At 40.1% G+C, this 20,471-nt stretch overlaps 1 protein-coding gene across 12 annotated transcripts in view; it reads right to left on the bottom strand.

Moving 5' to 3' along the window:
• DMP1 (dentin matrix acidic phosphoprotein 1) overlaps positions 1-20,471 on the bottom strand; it is a 138,225-nt gene that overhangs the window by 5,423 nt on the left and 112,331 nt on the right. For 9 of the 12 annotated variants that reach the window (XM_082461791.1, XM_082461786.1, XM_082461792.1 and 6 more), the window contains 4 exons: positions 4,872-4,946; positions 4,339-4,386; positions 1,776-1,808; positions 1,546-1,593 (listed from right to left, as the gene is read on the bottom strand). In XM_082461791.1, the coding sequence (XP_082317917.1) occupies positions 1,546-1,593; positions 1,776-1,808; positions 4,339-4,386; positions 4,872-4,925 (183 nt within the window). In that variant the 5' untranslated portion in view covers positions 4,926-4,946. Of the gene's footprint in view, positions 1-956; positions 1,401-1,545; positions 1,594-1,775; positions 1,809-4,338; positions 4,387-4,871; positions 4,947-10,630; positions 10,813-20,471 lie in introns of those variants that run through there. The other 3 variants (XM_082461790.1, XM_082461788.1, XM_082461789.1) reach the window with 3 other exon arrangements.

Genomic DNA, 20,471 nt, shown 5'->3' with positions numbered 1-20,471 from the left:
TAGTAAGGTATAAATCTCACCAAAACCATGCTTAGACCTCATTTGCACAGGCAGAGAGCTGCCTGTAGAAGGCTTAGCTGAAAGCCTGTAACTAGTGTGACCACCAAGGCGGCTTAGTTCTAAGTGTGAGCTCAGAGAGGTGATTCCTCAGAAGTAAAACAATTGGATGCTCTACTCAGATAAGGAAGGATAGTGAATCTTCATTCATTACGCTCTGGAAAAAATCTGCTCTCTCTACCATATCCTATGACAGAACATTCTTGCCAACTTTTTTTTTTTTTTTTTCCCCACATGTCCCTACTCATCAATGTCTGAGTTTCCAGTCAGGACTACAGGGTGATGACATCTTTTCCCATCACTAGCGTTTACACTGATCCATTGGAACTGAGCATCTATTTAGTTTTCCTAACCTCGATAGGCACATACTGCACCCCTCCCAAGGTGCTGTCATCATCTGAGAGCCCAGAGAACACTGAGGCAGTAAATCACAACGTCCCCAGAAAAGAGCATTTCCCCAATTCTACGCTTATAAATCTGTAAAATGTTCCTCTGACAATCTTTAGTAAATAGTGGTAAAAAGCCTAAATTCATTTTCCAACTCTGATTGAGTATAGAATGCAACATGGGTCAAAGTTTCAGGGAGAAACCTGGTTCCTAGAATGTCTGGAGCCCCTCGGGGTTGAGGTTGGTCAAAATGATAGGACAGCTAAGAAAGCAGTGACACTGTCTTAGGAAAATGAAAAGAATAAGGAGGAGGAGGAGGAGGAGGAGGAGGAGGGGGAGAGGGGGGAAGGGAGAGGGAAGATGGGGAGGGGAAAGAGGATAAGAAGAGGAAGCTGTCAAGTTTTCTATTAAAGTGATACAAGCGAAGTCAGCTTTCCCCTCTCCCAGGGCCACAGATGAGACGATTTTAAAGATGTCATTACTAAAGCATGAAATCACTTTCACACTCTTACCATCATCTCAGGCCATTTGGAAAGTAGTAAATCCAAACCACAAGTGATTGATGTGTGTCCTATTTTTTTCTTTATTCAGGAATTACAAACATGAAGCAGCTGTCTCCTTAAAGGTTCCTCAGGCCTCTCCTATTCTCTCCTCCAACAGGATTCCGGGCACAGAGGTGGTCTCCAGGCCCAGCAGGCATCTCACGTTAACCAGAACTCTTTGCCTGATCTGAACTGCTCCAGTTGTAAAACCAACATTTGAGATTTATGAGCGAGCTATTCCTTGTCTTACAGAGTCTATGACCGTGTGTGTGTGTGTGTGTGTGTGTGTGTGTGTGTGTGTGTGTTCTCTTTAACTAGAGGGACATTTAGGGCCACAGTGTCTATCATCTGGCCCCAGTGATAAATATGGAATGAAGAGCATGTCTACCTCTGAATTCTCCCACTCATTTTTCCCTTCCTATTTTATGGGACAATTTAGCCAGCATAACCAAAGGTTAGAAACTATTATATTTAGAATGGTCACTAGGTAATTTAATCTAACATCATTTCCTTTGATTCCTAAGTAGCCTGGAAAGTTAAGAAAGGTTTGTTTAATTACCTGTTCCTCTGAGCTAACTTTACTTTCTTCTGATGACTCACTTTTCTCCTAAAAAGAAAAAAAAAATGTTTATTTTTCATGTTCGTAATTCTTGAATAAAGAAAAAAATAGGACACACATCAATCGCTTGTGGTTTGGATTTACTACTTTCCAAATGACCTGAGTTGATGATAAGAGTGTGAAAGTGATTTCATGAGACGTTTATGATAAAAAATCAATGAGATAGTTACCAAAGGTGGTGTTGGTGTCTGAGCCAAATGACCCTGTAAAGAAGGAAGGAGGACAAGTTACTCTTTCACAGATGGATCATATCATTGCAAACATTTAGGATAATTTTAGGTTTTTTTTAGTATATTGATATATATTTTGTATTCACATGAATATTAATGCTATTTTATAATGAAATGGCTAAAAAATGAATGTCAGATGACCAGTGGCCTGAAAAGACCTTGTGATATAAAAAACCTGGAAGATTTTTGTATTTCCAATACTTAGACAAAAATACAATTTCTTTGAAGAAAAGTATACAACCTAGAGGAAATGTAAGAGAGGAAAAAGAGCATTGGAACTCACAAACCCAGATTTAAGTCTCAGTTAGCTCCTTGGCTTAGGTTTTAGCCCTGAAAACTGTCTTGATGCTAGCACTGAAATTCATGTGTTCCAGGAAATATCTAGCCTCAGGTAAACTGCGATGGTTGGTCACTCTATGTGAATTTGCACAATTCACTTCACCTATCTGATGTCAGTTTCTTATTCGTAAATTAAGAATATTAGCAACCACTGTGCTTATTGCACATGGTTGCTGTGAGGATGAAATTGGCTAATGCCTATGGAAGCATCTTGAAAAGTATTCAGTATGATATAAGCTGAAGAAGTGATCCATTTTGAGAACATCTACTTTATAAAATTCAATAGCAGACAAAACTGAATTGAAAAAGCCATTAAACCTTTCTTGAGTCATGTAAGATCACCAAAATAACAAAAGCTAAATCTGAAACTTAGTCATAGTTCTGATTTATTTCACTTTCTTTAATCTGATGAGAACTCTAAGAATGCCTGTACCACCTCTGGTGCCCTCTCCCCATCTACTCTCCCCCTCCCCTTGAACATGACGAAATCCCAAATCCCATATGGCTCAAAGCCACTGAGCAATGGGTACGAAGACCCAAGGTGCAGAGTAGAGCAGAGGGTAGCTGCTGTCAGCATGTCTTCAACAAGCCTGTCAGCAATGCTGGGCCGGGATACCTCCTAGAGGAAGGGCCTGTCGTCACTTAAAGTCTTTGCCCTGTGACACTGCGGCAGGCACCATGGCAGACTCTACCCCAGTCACTTAGCATCTGGAATTAGGAATGGAAGGGAGCAAGACATTGGTATTTTTCTCATGCCAAGGCTAGACTTGAGAACACAGTGTGTTTGGGGTACTCAGGCTGAATGAAAGAAGGGATCCACAGCAGCTGCTTTTAAATAAACCAGCCTAAGGACATTCCTGATGAAAGTTTATGTAAGAAATCCTGCAATATCTATTCCAGCCTCAAGCAGGGGCAGGACCCCATCTCAGGCCTCTGACATTATCTGGCCATCACTAATAGCATTGTGCCCTAGCTGTGTCATACGTAAAAGCCAGCAGGAAACAAGGTAATGAAAAAACATTCTGATTTAGGTTGAGATTTTAAGCCTTACTCCTAGAGTCAGTCCTTTATATCCATGGGTTCCACATCCACGGATTGAGCCAAACTCACATCAAAAATATTTTTAAGAAAAGTAAGAAAGAAAGAAAGAAAGAAAGAAAGAAAGAAAGAAACCTCCAGAAGTTTCCAAAAGGCAAAACTTGTATTTGCTGCACTCCAGCAAATATTTACATGGCATTTACATTGTATTAGGTATTATAAGTAATCTAGAGATAATTTAAAGTACACACGAGGATGTATGCAGGTTACATGCAAATACTACATCATTTTATATAAGGGCCTTGAGCATCCATGGATATTGGTATCCGAGGGGGTCCTGGAACTAATGCCCTGCAGATACAGGGTGACAATTGTAGTTCCAATCTTGAAAAGCTACTGACTTCCTAGACCTGACCCCTTCCCAAGAGGGATGTAACACCCCAGTAAAGAAAATGAATTCTGGAGTCAGAGCGACCTGGGTTCAAAGTCTGGCTCTAACGCTAATTAACCACATAACCTAGACAGACTAGGTTACTCTCTGTGTCTCAACACAGAAAATACAACACCTAATTCACTAGGGGTACTGTGAAGATTGAGAAAGTTAATACATGCAAAACACACAGAACCGTGTCTGGCAGTGGTTGTTGAGCTATTGAGAGTTAATAAAGATTGGGTTATTCAGAGCCAACACTCAATAAACATTAGCTATCATTCCGAAGACTAGCATTCTCTCATTCTTCTTTCTCTTCTCACCTTCCGGGACTTGATCTCCTAACCTCCTGCCTACCAGACATCTGATAAAACAGATTTCTAGTCCTAACCCTTCAAGGACAATCTTTGTTCACTGTCATCCATCCCCTTGCACTACTATACAGACCAACCACAAAAATAAAGCTAGAGGAAAAAAATGCTTCCTCACCAAATTATACTATTAAGTTGGAGTTGAAGCATTATATGGACTACATCTTCTTATAAGAACCAGAAATTATAGCCCTTACTCCCTATATCTTAGGTTATTAATGTGTTCATTAAGTCATTAGTAGTTTCAACATTTGCAATGAAGCCATCTTGGTTATACTAATAACATATTAAAATAAAAATATTTCAAAAAAACTTTTCTACTCACCTTCCATTCTTCAGAACTCTTAGATTCAGTATTTTGATCCCTGGCAACCTAGAAAATTCAGCACAGGTGGTCGGCCCACAGAAATTTCCAAAGCAGCAGCTATTAACACTTCACATACTTGGGAGCGGTATTAGTCAAATTTTAGCATGCATCAGAATCACCTGGAGGCCTTGTTAAGACGCAGATTGCTGTGCCCTATCGCTGGAGAGTCTGGTTTAGTAGGTGTGATGGGGGACCTAAGAACTTACATTTCTAACAAGGTCTTAGTTGGTGCTGATACTACTGGTCTGGGGAATGACGCTTTGAGAACCACTGCTCATGAGGAAGAAACAAGAGCAGCCTAACTATATGAACGGCAACTGAACAGAACAAGGAATTATTCGGATGATATTTTAAAGAAAAGAGCTTCCTAAGAAGCTACATTTTCATCTGACTGGAACATACACAGCCACTTTGGCTTATAGCCAATGCAATTTGTGCAGTTTTAGGTATAAACAGTTTTTTTTTTCATGCATCCCTACCCTGATACTTACTGGGAGAGCACAGGACAATCCCCACAAGAACATAAGCAGGATGCTGGTCTTCATTGCTGGGTATGTCACCTCTACCTGTGATGAAAGACAGAAGATGCTTTTCTCCACCCTCAAGAAATATAGAAGCTTCAACTTTTTAACACCTTCTTTCTATTAAAAAAAATAAACTCATCCAAATGTCCATCAACTGAAGAATGGATAAACAAAATGCACTATATCCATACAATGGAGTATTATTCAGCCATAAAAAGGAATGGAGTACTGATACACGCTACAAAGTAGAGGAACCTTGCAAACATTATACTGAATGAAAGAAGCCAGACACAAAAGACCACATATTGCATGATTCCATTCATATGAAAAATCCACAATAGGCAAATCTATAGAGACAGAAAGTAAGTGTTTGCCCGGGGCTGGAGGATATGAGATGATGGGGTGACGACTAAGGGGTGAATTTTGAACATAATGAAAATGTTCTAAAGCTGACTTTGGTGAAGGTGGAATAACTCTTGTGAATATATGAAAAACCATTGAACGGTATACTTCAAATGGGTGAGGTATATGATGTGTGAATTATATCTCAATAAAGCTGTGTTTAAAAAACCTCTCTCCTAACAGCTAAATTGAAAACTTTTCAATGAGGAGCTCTGTAAACACTTCTTCACTAACACATAAACTATGACAAATGGAGGAAAAGTTAAGAAAAAGCAATAGAGAAATTTCTGACCATTCACTTTTTTTATTTTTAACATCTTCATTGGAGTATAATTGCATTACAATGGTGTGTTAGTTTCTGCTGTATCATAAAGTGAATCAGCTATACATATACATATATCCCCATATCCTCTCCCTCTTGCGTCTCCCTCCCACCCTCCTTATCCCACCCCTCTAGGTGGTCACAAAGCACCGAGCTGATCTCCCTGTGCTATGCGGCTGCTTCCCACTAGCTATCTAATGTGGCAGAACAGACTGGCAAATATCTTCCGACCAAAAAACTACATTTATTGATACCATTGATACCATTGATACCATTGATACCATTGATACCATTGATACCACTGATACCATTGATAGGTGGTGGGCATTTGTCTTCGCACACACATGGCTCCTCATTCACGTTTATAACCACATAGTAACGTCTAGACAAAATAGCTTGGTTTTGCATTTTTTTCTTCATCTTCAAGAGATGCATTAAGGCAGGCTTCATATTACAGCTCCAGAAAGCATTTAATATCCTCTGCGCTACTTTTAGTCATACGTTATACATGATTATGCTAAATTTTTAAAGTGTCATTCACAATCCTGAAGGATTCAGGGAAGATTAGAGGTTTGGGATACACTTGTGAATCACACTGAGAGAAACCTGCCAAATCAAACTGTATTTTCCTGGAGGGTGGCTTCATTTCACACTTCAAGAACTGGTGGTTTGGAAAACAATTTGTTCTATATCTAAAAATAGACATCCTAGATGCTAATGTAAAAAGTTATTGAAATGATTTAAAAGGAAAATAATTTGCCCTGCACTCGTAAGCCCTGGGGCTGCCCTAACAGACTTGTCAGATGGACATCCGTATACTCTGTGGAAAATCCTGCTGGCTGATTTCAGACTTCACTTTTGCTGATTTGTGTCTTTTTTTTTTTTTTTTTTAACTTTTGGATTTATTTATTTATTTATTTATTTATTTATTTATTTATTTATTTATTTATTTATTTATGGCTGTGTTGGGTCTTGGTTTCTGTGCGAGGGCTTTCTCTAGTTGCGGCGAGCGGGGGCCACTCTTCATCGCGGTGCGCGGGCCTCTCACTATCGCGGCCTCTCTTGTTGCGGAGCACAGGCTCCAGACGCGCAGGCTCAGTAATCGTGGCTCACGGGCCCAGTTGCTCCGCGGCATGTGGGATCTTCCCGGACCAGGGCTCGAACCCGTGTCCCCTGCATTGGCAGGCGGACTCTCAACCACTGCGCCACCAGGGAAGCCCCTGATTTGTTTCTTTAAATGTTAAATATATACTATGCCAGTGACAAAAGATCTAAGCCAGAGATCCCCAACCTTGGTTGTATATCAGTATCACCTGGGGAGATTTAAAGCACTACCAGTGCACAAACCCACCACGGGGTAATAAATCAGTTCACTGGGGGTGGGAACAAGCATGGGTTTGTTTTCAAGGTGCTCCAAATGATTTTAACCTCTGATCTAAGAAATAATAGTACCTTGCTCCATAATGTCTGAATACACTGAATAATGTCTGAAACATTGGGCTCAAGAAGTCACCTAATCTTATTTTTTTTATTTATTCAAGAAAACAATAGAAACCCTAAGATAAGACTGAGAAGGTTCCTCATTTCTACCTTCATAAAGCTCAAATGGTCCAACAGAGCCTCTCCTCCTGTATCTTGAGTGTTATTCCTCGTCAACATAGCTATTCTTTGTGTTATTTTCTTTATCCTAATCCAGCATACTTCATATCAGTCCTTGTGTGTTGATATTATTTTTATTTCTTTTTCAAATCTTTCCCCTAATATCAACAGAGAAGACATATGAAAATGTTCAGCTGCCCCTAAAACAAGCCTAATTCGACAGATATTACTTCTGAAGGAAACCAGAATATCTCATCCCAAAATATGCCTCTTTGACATAAAAATTATCTTGAGCTGAAGGTACTTGAGAAACTGCAGATGCAAGAACGGTGCTCTGATCTTCCTTCTTTTTCCCGGAAGCAGGAGATAAATCTCCCACGTGAAACGTGCCCTCCCTCTTCCAGGAGGAGGGAAGACCTTCTCATCACCAGAGATGGAGTCAAGGCTGAGGGAAATCCCTGCAAACAAATCAGTTAAACTAACCCGATCTTCCAGGTTACTTCTCCACGATCTGCTGCCCCTGTGTCTTGTCAATCCTTCACAAATGTATTGTTTCTTTGCCTAAAAGGTGTAAAATCTTCCACTCCGGTCACGTCTTCACGTTCTCATTCTCTTGTGAAGGTGCCCATGTACATGTAAAAATTTTAATAAAACTTGTATGCTTTTCTCCAGTTCATCTGTCTTCTGCCAGTTTAATTCTTAGGCTCAGCCAGAGACCCCAAGAGGACAGAGGAAAATTTTTCCTCCCCTACACTTCCCTTTCGTTCCCATAATCAAAACATTTTCTTTTAAATTCTCAGGTTCATTTCTTAAGGAAAGGAAAGTTTCTCCCAAATACGACACTCTCAAAATAACTGTGTACCAATGGTTTTGGCTTCACAGGTCAAATAATCATGAGGTGTCTCACATTTTCATTTTCAAAGTGAAATTTGAATAGAGTGATAATCTCATGGTGCTCTAAAACCCAGCAAATGTTCCAAGAAGTCAACGAATATTGAGTTCTCCTCTTGTATTTTCTTTTGCTTCTCTCTTATCTAAATAACAAAAAAATGCTCTACACCAATGAATGTTGTGTGTTTTATGAAGGAAGTGTGTGCTTCCAGTGTTCAGTTTCTCAGGGGTGTAATATTATGAAACATAAGGAAGATGCAGTAACTCGCTCGTGCTTCTAGAAATAACATTTAGCACCCTGACTCAAAGTCATAATTTTCCAAGTGGAAGTCTGGCAAACTAAAATAAAATACAGCCTGAGGTCCCGAGAGAGCTGATGTTGCCAACCATAGAACATAGTCTGCTATCAAGCATTACAGAAAGTCAGAGCTCAAACACTATACGTATTAGGTTTTCAATTAGTATTTTTGATAAGAATAATTATACTTGTGTGAAGTGTATTCCAAATGAGAGCTCCAAACTTTCATAAGCTTTTTACCTACCACCCCCAAAAGAGTAGAAGCAGATATGCAGTAGCCCTATTCTGAGTAATAAATGAGCAAAATAGCTACAAGCCTAAAAGATGAGTCCAGAACCCTAAGTTCTTCTTCAGTAATTGGTAAATGTCATTTCTACATTGCACGTGCTGTCATTCTACGATGAGAACATGTAACAAAAGGAAATCAACAACCTCAATTTGAGTTCCACCTGTATGGAAGTCAGTGTGTGTATCAGAGCTTTTCAACCTTTATGAGCTGTTCTCCCAGAATTGAAAAGATCCAAAGTGTTTAGGATCTGGAGAAGTGGATTGCAGTCCCTTCTCTCTCTGGCCACCCTCAAGTGTAGCCAGAACTTCTTTGTGCTCTCAAGTAAGAGACCTTGTTCCAGAATTTCCTCAGAGTCAATATTCACTTTTAAAGTATATATTTTCTTTTATGTAAACTAAAATGAAAGAGGTAGGCTAAAGGAAGGAAATGAAAAACTTGAAAAATCATAAGCTCAATTTATCATGCTTAGTTTGCTTATTTTTGACTTCATGTTGTTATCCTTAATAATACTAATGAATAATATATCCATTTATTAGCAGTCAATAAATAGCTGTTGAGAACATCCCGTGTGCCAGGCACTGTTCTAGGTGCTTGAGTATACAACAATGTGTAATAATGATAATATGCTTGTCTTACAAAAGCAAAATTACCCAGAACCCAACTAACCAGAACCTCCATTAGCTAGAATTTGTTTCTTTATTACTCTTCGAAAATAAAGGGGAATTTGGCCAGGACATGAATTCTATCATGAATTCAGAAAACCAAATAAATAAATCAATAAAAATTTCCAAACATTCCAATTGTAATTGTCTTGAGGTCAGTTATAATCAATCCCATGTTATACGCTTTCAACCACAGTAAAATAACTCCTAGGTGTCCCCAAATTAAATATAGATGTAGGAGGACACACAGCATCTGAGACACATTGGTCCACATCACCATTTTGGGGATCTCTAGCGGACTAACACCGTTAGAAAATTGTTTGTTTGTTTAAATATTTTAACCAACCAGATCGAAGTAGCATAGTCTACTTGGCTCTCAGTTAAACAGAAAGTATGGGTCACTAGAAGTTATAGCTCTTGAAGAAGAGGAGTGCCTGAAGTGTTGCTATTACACGTGGGATCTTCTAGATGTCATGCAGAAAGCATTGCCTGACCACAGCTCCCACTCTGTTGTGGAAGACAGACACTTCTGATATAGATGAAGAAATGGAATAAATGCAGCAAATAAAAATACACATGGGCAGGAGTATATATACTCCTAAGTCTTCTACACTAGGAAAGGTTTTTTAAAAGACAGTTATATTCAACATTTACTGACCTCTGACTGTATGCAAGGCATCATGCTAACATGAATACCCAGCCAGACAATAGAAAAGCAGTATAATTATCACAGCCATGGTTTGTTTCAGAAGTCTTAACATCTCCTTTCAGCTACTCAGTTCTCAGGAATATTATTGGATGAAAAGCATTATCTGATTTTCAACTTAAGAGACCATATTTACAAAGTTCTGCCAGTCTAGTTTAGATTCTTTTATAACATCTTGTAGGCCATGAGCATACCTATATCCATAAAATCTAAATGTAAAAGCTGTATTTGTTTTGATAATTAAAGCAAAACTTCAGAAAGACCTTCCATCTGCCACCTAATTAGTAAAATTTCCCTTTCAGAATACCATGCAGAGATCTAATTAAAGTATTAATGAGAAGAGCACCTGTCTCTATTGACTTAACCTGTCATTTTAATATCATTATTTACTGTGGCATAAACAACTGGAACAAAATGGAATCGTTTTTACCCAAGGCACAGCTCTCCCCATCTTTCTCTGCATGACATAATGCCGCTCAACATGTACACATGCTTAATATTTTCCAAACAACACAGCAGAAGTCATTTAAAAATATTAAACAACGAGAACGTCTTACCTTCTTCAGTTTCACAAAGACTTTGCCCCAAATGTCTTAACAATCAGGCTGATGTTCTCACAGGGGAAATCTGTGACAATGAAGCCACTCTTGTGTTGAGGTTCTGAACACTTCTCTGATGGTGCAGGAATTTAAACTCTGCTTCGGCTCTTCCCAGCCAATCAGCTGCGGCCTGGGGGTGACTGACATCACAAGGTGTGACCAGGACTCCAGTACACCCACACTTCCTCCAGCTTACAGAAGCAGATTTTCCCTAAAAAGCTCTTGTGGTTCCCAAATGACTAGACTAGTTTCAATTAAATTGAAGATCTTCCTAAAGCTTTATTTTGATTTCTAAATATATGTCATTCACATCCATGCAGGCTTATGAGCATTATAAACAATGACAATATCTTCCACCCACTGGCAGATCCCAGCAGACACAAGGATGGGAAAAGGAGAGTCAAAGAGTAGGTAGAAAGTTTCCTGTTAATGTACATTTCCAGGTTGCACACGAAGAACCTACTAAAATACTAGATTTGCCTAAATTGTTGGTGTTGAGAAGATGGGCCTTCATTCTTGCCCTTTTCATCTTTTAACAACTTCCATTACTCATCTCCTTTTCCTCTCATCTCCCTACCCGCCTATACACACAAAGGTCCAAAATTCTTACTAATCTAACAAAGTAGCCCCTTACAGAATTCTGTGGTGATTGGAAATGTTAAAGCACCTCCCTAAGTAACTTTCATTTTTAATTGAAAATAATTTAAATCCAGCACTTCATTACTCCCCTCAACTGCCTGCCACATTTTGGTTTTAATGCTGGTGACTCTGAAATCAGTATTGGATTAAAAGAAAGACTATTTGGGCAGCATCCGGAGAAACCAATTTCCAAGGGACTTTCTGCCATTCCTGAAAAAGTAATGAAATGAATAAAATAGTATTGACCAGGACTCTTCAGGGAGTGTGCTGAAAGTTGTGTAGGGAGCTGGAAGTGAGGTGGGCAACTCCCAAGGAGCATGCTCAAGTAACAGTAGAAAGACCACTGGACAAATACTTAAAGAATATAAGCCACCTGAATTTAACTTCCTCAAGAGTGGGGATGTTTGCTTTAATTACTGGTGTATATTGTCCGAATATCTAGGTGCCTGGGTCATAATAAACACTCAATAAACAGTTTTATGAATGAATGAGTGGCTTTTAAATTGGCCAGACTATTAGCTTGCTTGCGGTACCCACATGATTCACTCTGACTTTTTTTGAAAGAGTTTTGATTGTTGGAAATTTTAATTGATGCTCCTACCAACCTGGTTCTGGAGAATTGGGTTGCCCAGCGTTATCCAGGACACTAACATCTAACTCACGGGTTTTTAACTTTCTCACTGTGAGCTGCGATGAGGCCGGGGCAGAAAATGTGGAGAGGAGAGTCTATTTTCATACAGGGCTGATTAAAAGACCAAAGTTCATAAGCGGAAGCTATAAATTCCCTATGTTCTGTTCTGGTTCTGAATTACACTTCCTGGTGGTTTCATAGGTCTTGACTGAGGTCTATCCTAGAAGAAACTTATAATCTAATGTCAGAGCGGATTCTGGGAAGGTTTTGGCAAAGGGTGTTACAGGACGTTGTTTTAGGATCTCTCCAAATTCCCACATAAAAACAGACAGAACAACTAGATAACAAGACTGAAAACCATGGACAACATGTACAACAAAATTAAATGTTTTAATCCTATTGCTGCCTTAAAAACCATTTCACTACTTTATATCTTAAAACAACAACTATTTTGTTATCTCTCATAGGGCTAGGGCTACAGTCATCTGGGGACTCAACTGAAACAGAATATTCAATATCGCTCTCATATGGTTGTTTCTGGGGAGCTGGAATGGTTATTCTGAGCACTTTAGTTCTCCCTCCCATGGCCTCTCCTTGTGGCTTGGCCTTTTCACATGGTGGCTGGAGTCCAAGAGCTGCCCGAATGTCACTGTCTCCATATTCAAATGGTCAAATCAATCACAGGGCCATCCCAGATTCAGAAGGAGAAATCGTCTCTATCTTTTGATGTGAAGAGCAGAATGAATGTACAGGGAGCAGAGGAAATGTTGAGGCCATTTTAGAGATTGGTTACCACACTACATGACAGGTTGTAGCCACAAACTCCAAACAAAGTGTCTGAGGACAAGCCACCAACTGCCACAATTCCTACATCGTCTGTGCAGGACTAAGCAGAGGGAAGCAAAAGGACATCTGATGGACATGCGAACAGGAAACACCAACATAGTCAATAATTGTTGCTGGTAGGTGCGAAGGGAACATAATAAAATCTGAAAGATCTGGAGCAGTCTAGTCCCTAAAAATTCTCAAAACAGACACCACAGCTGCCTTCCAGGACAGACCCACATAGAGGAGAAACTGCTGGGAGTGGAATAAAAATTGCACAGAATAGGTAAAGTAAAGGAGGCGCGAATAAGTGTGGGAGAAGGAAATGGAAACAGCAAGTCTTAGAAAGAAAGCTGCTACATTTTTTAAAAAATTAATTAATTAATTTATTTTTGGCTGTGTTGGGTCTTTGTTTCTGTGAGAGGGTTTTCTCCAGTTGTGGCAAGCGGGGGCCACTCTTCATAGCGGTGCGCGGGCCTCTCACTATCGCGGCCTCTCTTGTTGCAGAGCACAGGCTCCAGACACGCAGGCTCAGCAATTGTGGCTCACGGGCCTTGTTGCTCCGTGGCATGTGGGATCTTCCCAGACCAGGGCTCGAACCCGTGTCCCCTGCATTAGCAGGCAGATTCTCAACCACTGCGCCACCAGGGAAGCCCTACATTTTTTAACACAATATGAGAACAAGAGAAGAGGGTGAAAGCTACCCTGAGCTATACCTCCTTCCAAAAGTTCAGGAAAACGAACTTCATATAAAAACAGCGAAAAGCTATGAAGTTTAGATTAGAGCAGAAAACAAACAACCTTACAGACAATGAAAGCATGCTGAGAATATATCAACACCATGACATTCTATTTTAAAAATAGCAAAAAGACATTATGAAAATGGTACAATAGATGAAAAACAACATAAATAGAAATTAGAATAATTCAGAAATTATTGACAGTCATGAAAATTTTGAAATAAGAGAAAAAATTTGAAAATGAAGACTAAACTAAAAGGAACAAAAGAGGGAATAAACACAACAGATAATTCCTTAAGAGAACTAGAAGGCAAAAAGAAAGAAGAGGAAAATGTTTTAAATTTAAAAGAAATGGGGGTGGGGACCTTCAAAATGGCAGAGGAGTAAGACGTGGAGATCACCTTCCTCCCCACAAATACATCAAAAATACATCTACATGTGGAACAACTCCTGCAGAACACCAACTGAATGCTGGCAGAAGACCTCAGACTTCCAAAAAGGAAACGATTAAAATGTCCACAAAATTTCACACCCCCATGCTCTATAAAGCAAGCCATGTGGCTGACAGGGTCTTGGTGCTCTGGCTGGGTGTCAGGCCTGAGGCTCTGAGGTGGGAGAGCTGAGATCAGAGCATAGGTCCACCAGAGACCTCCCGGCTCCATGCAATATCAAACGGCAAAAGTTCCCCCAGAGATCTCCATCTCAACGCCAAGACCCAGCTCCACTCAACAGCCAGCAACCTACAGTGCTGGACACTCTATGCCAAACAACTAGCAAGACAGGAATAAAAGCCCACCCATTAGCAGACAGGCTACCTAAAATGATAATAACGTCACAGTCATCCCAAAACACACCACCGGACTTGGTGCTGCCCACCAGAAAGACAAGATCCAGCCTCATCCACCAGAACACAGGCACCAGTCCCCTCCACCAGGAAGCGTACACAACCCACTGAACCAACCTTAGCCACTGGGGGCAGTCACCAAAAACAATGGGAACTACAAACCTGCAGCCTGTGAAAAGGACACCCCAAACACAGTAAGTGAAGCAAAATGAGAAGACAGAGAAACACACAGTGGATGAAGGAGCAAGGTAAAAACCCACCAGACAAAACAAATGGAGAGGAAATAGGCAGTCTACCTGGAAAAGAAATCAGAGTAATGATAGTAAAGATGATCCAAAATCTTGGAAATAGAATGGAGAAAATACAAGAAATGTTTAACAAGGAGAACTAAAGAACAAACAATGATGTACAACACAATAAATGAAATTAAAAATTCTCTAGAAAGAATCAGTAGCAGAATAACTGAGGCAGAAGAACGGATAAGGGACCTGGAAGTTAAAATAGTGGAAATAACTACCACAGAGAGAATAAAGAAAAAAGAATGAAAAGAATTGAGGACAGTCTCAGAGACCTCTGGGACAACATTAAATGCACCAACATTCAAATTATAGGGGTCCCAGAAGAAGAAGAGAAAAAGAAAGGGACTGAGAAAATATTTGAAGAGATTATAGTTGAAAACTTCCCTAATATGGGAAAGGAAATAGTCAATTAAGTCCAGGAAGTGCAGAGAGTCCCACAGAGGATAAGTCCAAGGAGAAACACGCCAAGACTAATTTTTAATAGTTTGATCAAACTATCAAAAATTAAATACAAAGAAAGAAAAAATATTGAAAGCAGCAAGGGAAAAGCAACAAATAACATACAAGGGAATCCCCATAAGATTAACAGCTGATCTTTCAGCAGAAAATACCTTTGTCTCTAAGGAGACAAAAGACCTGTATGCAGAAAACTATAAGACACTGATGAAAGAAATGAAAGATGATACAGATGGAGTGATATACCATTTTCTTGGACTGGAAGAATCAACATTGTGAAAATGACTCTACTACCCAAAGCAATCTACACATTCAATGCAATCCCTATCAAACTACCAATGGCATTTTTCACAGAAGTAGAACAAAAAATTTCACAGTTTGTATGGAAACACAAAAGACCCCGAATAGCCAAAGCTATCTTGAGAAAGAAAAACAGAGCTGGAGGAAGCAGGCTCCCTGATTTAAGACTATACTACAAAGCTATAGTAATCAAGACAATATGGTACTGGCATAAAAACAGAAATATAGATCAATGGAACAGGATAGAAAGCCCAGAGATAAACCCATGCACATATGGTCACCTTATTTTTGATAAAGGTGGCAAGAATATACAATGGAGAAAAGACAGCCTCTTCAATAAGTGGTGCTGGGAAAACTGAACAGCTACATGTAAGAGAATGAAATTAGAACACTCCCTAACACCATACACAAAAATAAACTCAAAATGGATTAAAGACCTAAATGTAAGGCCAGACACTATCAAACTCTTAGAGGAAAACATAGGCAGAACACTCTATGACATAAATCACAGCAAGATCCTTTTTGACCCACCTCCTAAAGAAATGGAAATAAAAACAAAAATAAACTAATGGAACCTAATGAAACTTAAAAGCCTTTGCACAGCAAAGGAAACCATAAACAAGACGAAAAGACAACCCTCAGAATGGGAGGGAGAAAATATTTGCAAATGAAGCAACTGACAAAGGATTCATCTCCAAAATATACAAGCAGCTCATGCAGCTCAATATCAAGAAAACAAAAAACCCAATCAAAAAATGGGCAGAAGACCCAAATAGACATTTCTCCAAAGTAGATATACAGATTGCCCACAAACACATGAAAGGATGCTCAACATTACTAATCATTAGAGAAATCCAAATCAAAACTACAATGAGCTATCACCTCACACCGGTCAGAATAGCCATCATCAAAAAAATCTAGAAACAATAAATGCTGGAGAGGGTGTGGAGAAAAGGGAACCCTCTTGCACTGTTGGTGGGAATGTAAATTCATACAGCCACTATGGAGAACAGTATGGAGGTTCCTTAAAAAACTAAAAATAGAACTAACATATGACCCAGCAATCCCACTACTGGGCATATACCCTGAGAAAACCATAATTCAAAAAGAGTCATGTACCACAATGTTCATTGCAGTTCTATTTACAATAGCCAGGACATGGAAACAACCTAAATGTCTATCGACAGATGAATGGATAAAGAAGATGTGGCACATATATACATGGACTATTACTCAGCCATAAAAAGAAATGAAATTGAGTTAGTTGTAGCGAGGTGGATGGACCTAGGAACCATCATACAGAGTGAAGTAAGTCAGAAAGAGAAAAACAAGTACTTGCTAACACATATATAGGGAATCTAAGAAAAAAAAAAAAAGTCATGAAGAACCTAGGGGCAGGACGGGAGTAAAGACGCAGATCTACTCGAGAATGGACTTGAAGATACGGGGAGGGGGAAGGGTAAGCTGGGACAAAGTGAGAGAGTGGCATGGACATATATACACTACCAAATGTAAAACCGATAGCTAGTGGGAAGCAGCTGCATAGCACAGGGAGATCAGCTCAGTGCTTTGTGACCACCTAGAGGGGTGGGATAAGGAGGATGGGAGGGAGGGAGACACAGAGGGAAGAGATATGGGGATATATGTATATGTATAGCTGATTCACTTTGTTATAAAGCAGAAACTAACACACCATTGTAAAGCAATTATACTCCAATAAAGATGTTAAAAAAATAAAAAAGAATATCTATTAGTCTACTTCCTTTCCTGAACACATAAAATTACATGCATAAATATCAGTTGTGATCTATATGCTTGTTTCAGTATATTTCCTAATTCTATTTCAGTAAACTAATTTTGGATTTTAGTTTTCTACTCTTCAATTTCCTTCTCTCTTCTTTCTTTAGCTGCTCCCTATAACTTCACTTTTTATTATCTGTTAATATCTTTAGGACTAGACAGACCCTTATAAGACACTTTGTAAAAGATAATATTTCCTCTTTCTTTGCATAATTTAAAGGAATAAATAGCTTTGTCCAACTTCCTATTTACTACAACTTAGGTTGAACCATTTGCAATTGCTTTTTTTTAGGTTAAAAAAAGAACAGTTGAAATGAAGCAACCAGCACTGCCCTACATTACAGCTGAACAATGAGGGCTTAGGGGCGCCGACCCCTGCACGGTCGAAAATCAGCCTGTAACTTAGTCAGCCATGCATATCCTTGGTTCCTCTGTATCTTGGGTTTTGTATCTGCAGATTTAACCAACTGGGGATAATTATAGATGTAGATATAGGAATAGGCACATGATTATGGAGGCTGAGAAGTTCCATGAAAGTTAACAATACTGAAATACTGATATAAAGTCAATACATTTTCTTATGTTACATGATAAGGGAATAAGAGAGGAAAGAAGACAAAGATATTTGAGATATATATACACATATATATATTCACACACAAATGTATTCATAACAAAATAAGGAGGAAATGCTCATGACAGGTACAGTCCTTATTTCTGTAACTGGTCATGTGGTCATAGTTGATGTTTGTAACTATCTTCATCTACTTCCCATTCTATGTCTTTTGCCTCCAGCAAGCACCTCAGCTGGTCATGGTTCTTACCTGGTGAAGTCACACAAATCTTCATTCCTGAAGGGTCTGGGCCATTTGTAGTCCTGCCTAAATTGGGTGGTTGTAGTTTTCCATTTACCTTAATCACAAGGCACGATAATACTGAGACACCCTAACAGATCTCCTGTATTCCAGACGTATGTTTCCTTACCTCCATTGTGGAATGATAATTCAATCTCCCCTCAGTAATCATGATCTGTCACCCCAGCCAACACTGTAACTCTATTCTTTACCTGTTGTTTCAGAGGCATGAGGAGCTCCAAGTGGCCAGGTGCCAGTACTAACCTCCAGTTCAATGGAATCATTGTTGAGTCTCCTGGTGGAAGCATTGCCCCCTCTGGAACTAAGATCTCTAGGTCAGCAAAGCATAAAGTCACAGAAACAAAAAGCAAAAATTTTGCTAGTGGGTCACTAGGGTTAACAGTGAGTGGTGCCCCTACAGTTTCTACCCCTTGATCACTAGACTCATGAATCCTGGCTGTCATATAAATATGATATTGCACCATATATTGGATGCTGATTTAGAGCATATGCAGCTTTCTGTAGAACCTTACCCCAGCCCTGAAAAGTATTACCGCCTAGCTGGCTTTGTAACTGAGTCTTCAAAAGGTCATGCTACCATTCTATCAAGCCAGCTACTTCAGGATGGTGAGGAACATAGTAGGACAAGTGAATTCCATGAGCATGGGACCACTGTAGCACTTCTTTTGATTTGATTTGAGTTCCTTGATCAGAAGCAATGCTGCGTGGAAAATCATGACAGTGGACAAGGTATTCCGTAAATCCATGGATGGAGGTTTTGGCATAAGCATTGCATGCAGAGAAGGCAGATCAATATCTAGAGTAAGTGTCTATTCCAGTAGGAACAAAATACTGCCCCTTCCATGGAGGAAGCAGTCTACTTGATCAGCCTGCACCAGGCAGCTGGCTGTTCACCCTGGGGAATGATGCCGTATGGGGGCTCAGGGTTAGAATTGGCTGCTGGCAGATTGGGCACTCAACAGTGGCCACGGCCAGGCTGGTCCTGGTGAGAGGGAGTCCACGTTGCTGAGCCCATGCATAATGTCCACGCCTGCCGCCATGGCCACTTTGCTCATGAACACGTTGGGCGATGACAGGGGTCTGGGGAAAGAGGCTGACTGGTGTCCAGAGAACATGACATCCTATCCTACTGATGGCTATAATCCTCCTCTGCTGACGTCACCCTTTGGTGAGCATTTACATAGGACACAAATATCTTCACGGTTTTGCCCACTCAGAGAGATCTGTCAACATACTTCCTCCTCAAATCTCTGCATCGCCAATTTTCCAGTCATGTCCCTTCCAAGCCCCTGATCAGACCACGGCCACAGCCCATGAATCAGGATATAGTTGCACACCTGCCCTTTTCTCCTTCTAAGCAGAGCGAGCAAACAGGTGCACTGCCCAAAGTCCTGCCCACTGGGAGGGTTTGTTTTCACCACAATTTTTAAGGGATATCCCGGGAAGAAGCTGTAGTGCTACAGCTTTCCACTTTGAGGTGGTGCTTGCATGTCCTGTAGAACCATCTGTAAACCAGGTCTGAGTCTCCTCTTCCTCTGTCAGCTGGTCATAGGGAATGCACCATGAGGTCATAGGTACAGGCTGGGAGAGAGAAGGCAGGGTAGCGGGAGTAGGGACCACGGACATTTGGGCCACTTCTTCATGTAATTTACTTGTGCCTTCAGGGCTCAGGCCCAGTCCTGTATACACCACTTCCATCTGATGATGGAGGGTTGCTGTGCATGACTAACTCTAGAGCTTCATGGGTCAGTTAACACCCAGTTGATAATGGGATGCTCAGGTCACGTGGTTAATTGTTCAATCTCTACAAAGGCCCAGTAGCAGGCCAAGAGCTCTCTCTCAAAAGGAAGGTAGTTATCTTCAGATGATGGCAGGACCTTGCTCCATAATCCTAAAGGTCTACGCTGCAATTCACCTGTAGGGACCTGCCAAAGGCTCCAAACAGCATCCTATCTGCCACTGACACTTCAAACACCATTGGATCTGGTGAATCATATGGCCCATTTGACAGACCAGCTTACACAGCACAAATGTTCAGGGTACAGAGAGTAAGCAGCGAAAAAGAAACAAATCCCAGGAGTGACACAAAATCCAACAGGTGGTGATCTAGAATGGGCAATATTTAAAGAACAGGCAGGCATCTAGAAGTTATGCCAGAATTTAGGAAAAGGACTGCAAGATAAGCAGACTTTGGTTTTAGCAGAAACATATCTCCTGAGAAAGCAAAAATTAGCTTGGACTGAAAAAGTAAAAATCTACCCACCATTTGTCAGACTGGAAAAACAGAGATAAAGCCAGCTGCAAACATTAACAGAAAATAACATCTCTCTCAAGGACACTGAATCTATAAAGTGTCATGACAACCCCCTACTTTGAATGACTCCTGCTTT

Source organism: Balaenoptera physalus (assembly GCF_965194825.1).
Source record: "Balaenoptera physalus genome assembly, chromosome: 5".
In the NCBI taxonomy this organism is placed as follows: Eukaryota; Metazoa; Chordata; class Mammalia; order Artiodactyla; family Balaenopteridae; genus Balaenoptera; species Balaenoptera physalus.
This window is presented reverse-complemented; position numbering and strand designations above follow the sequence as displayed.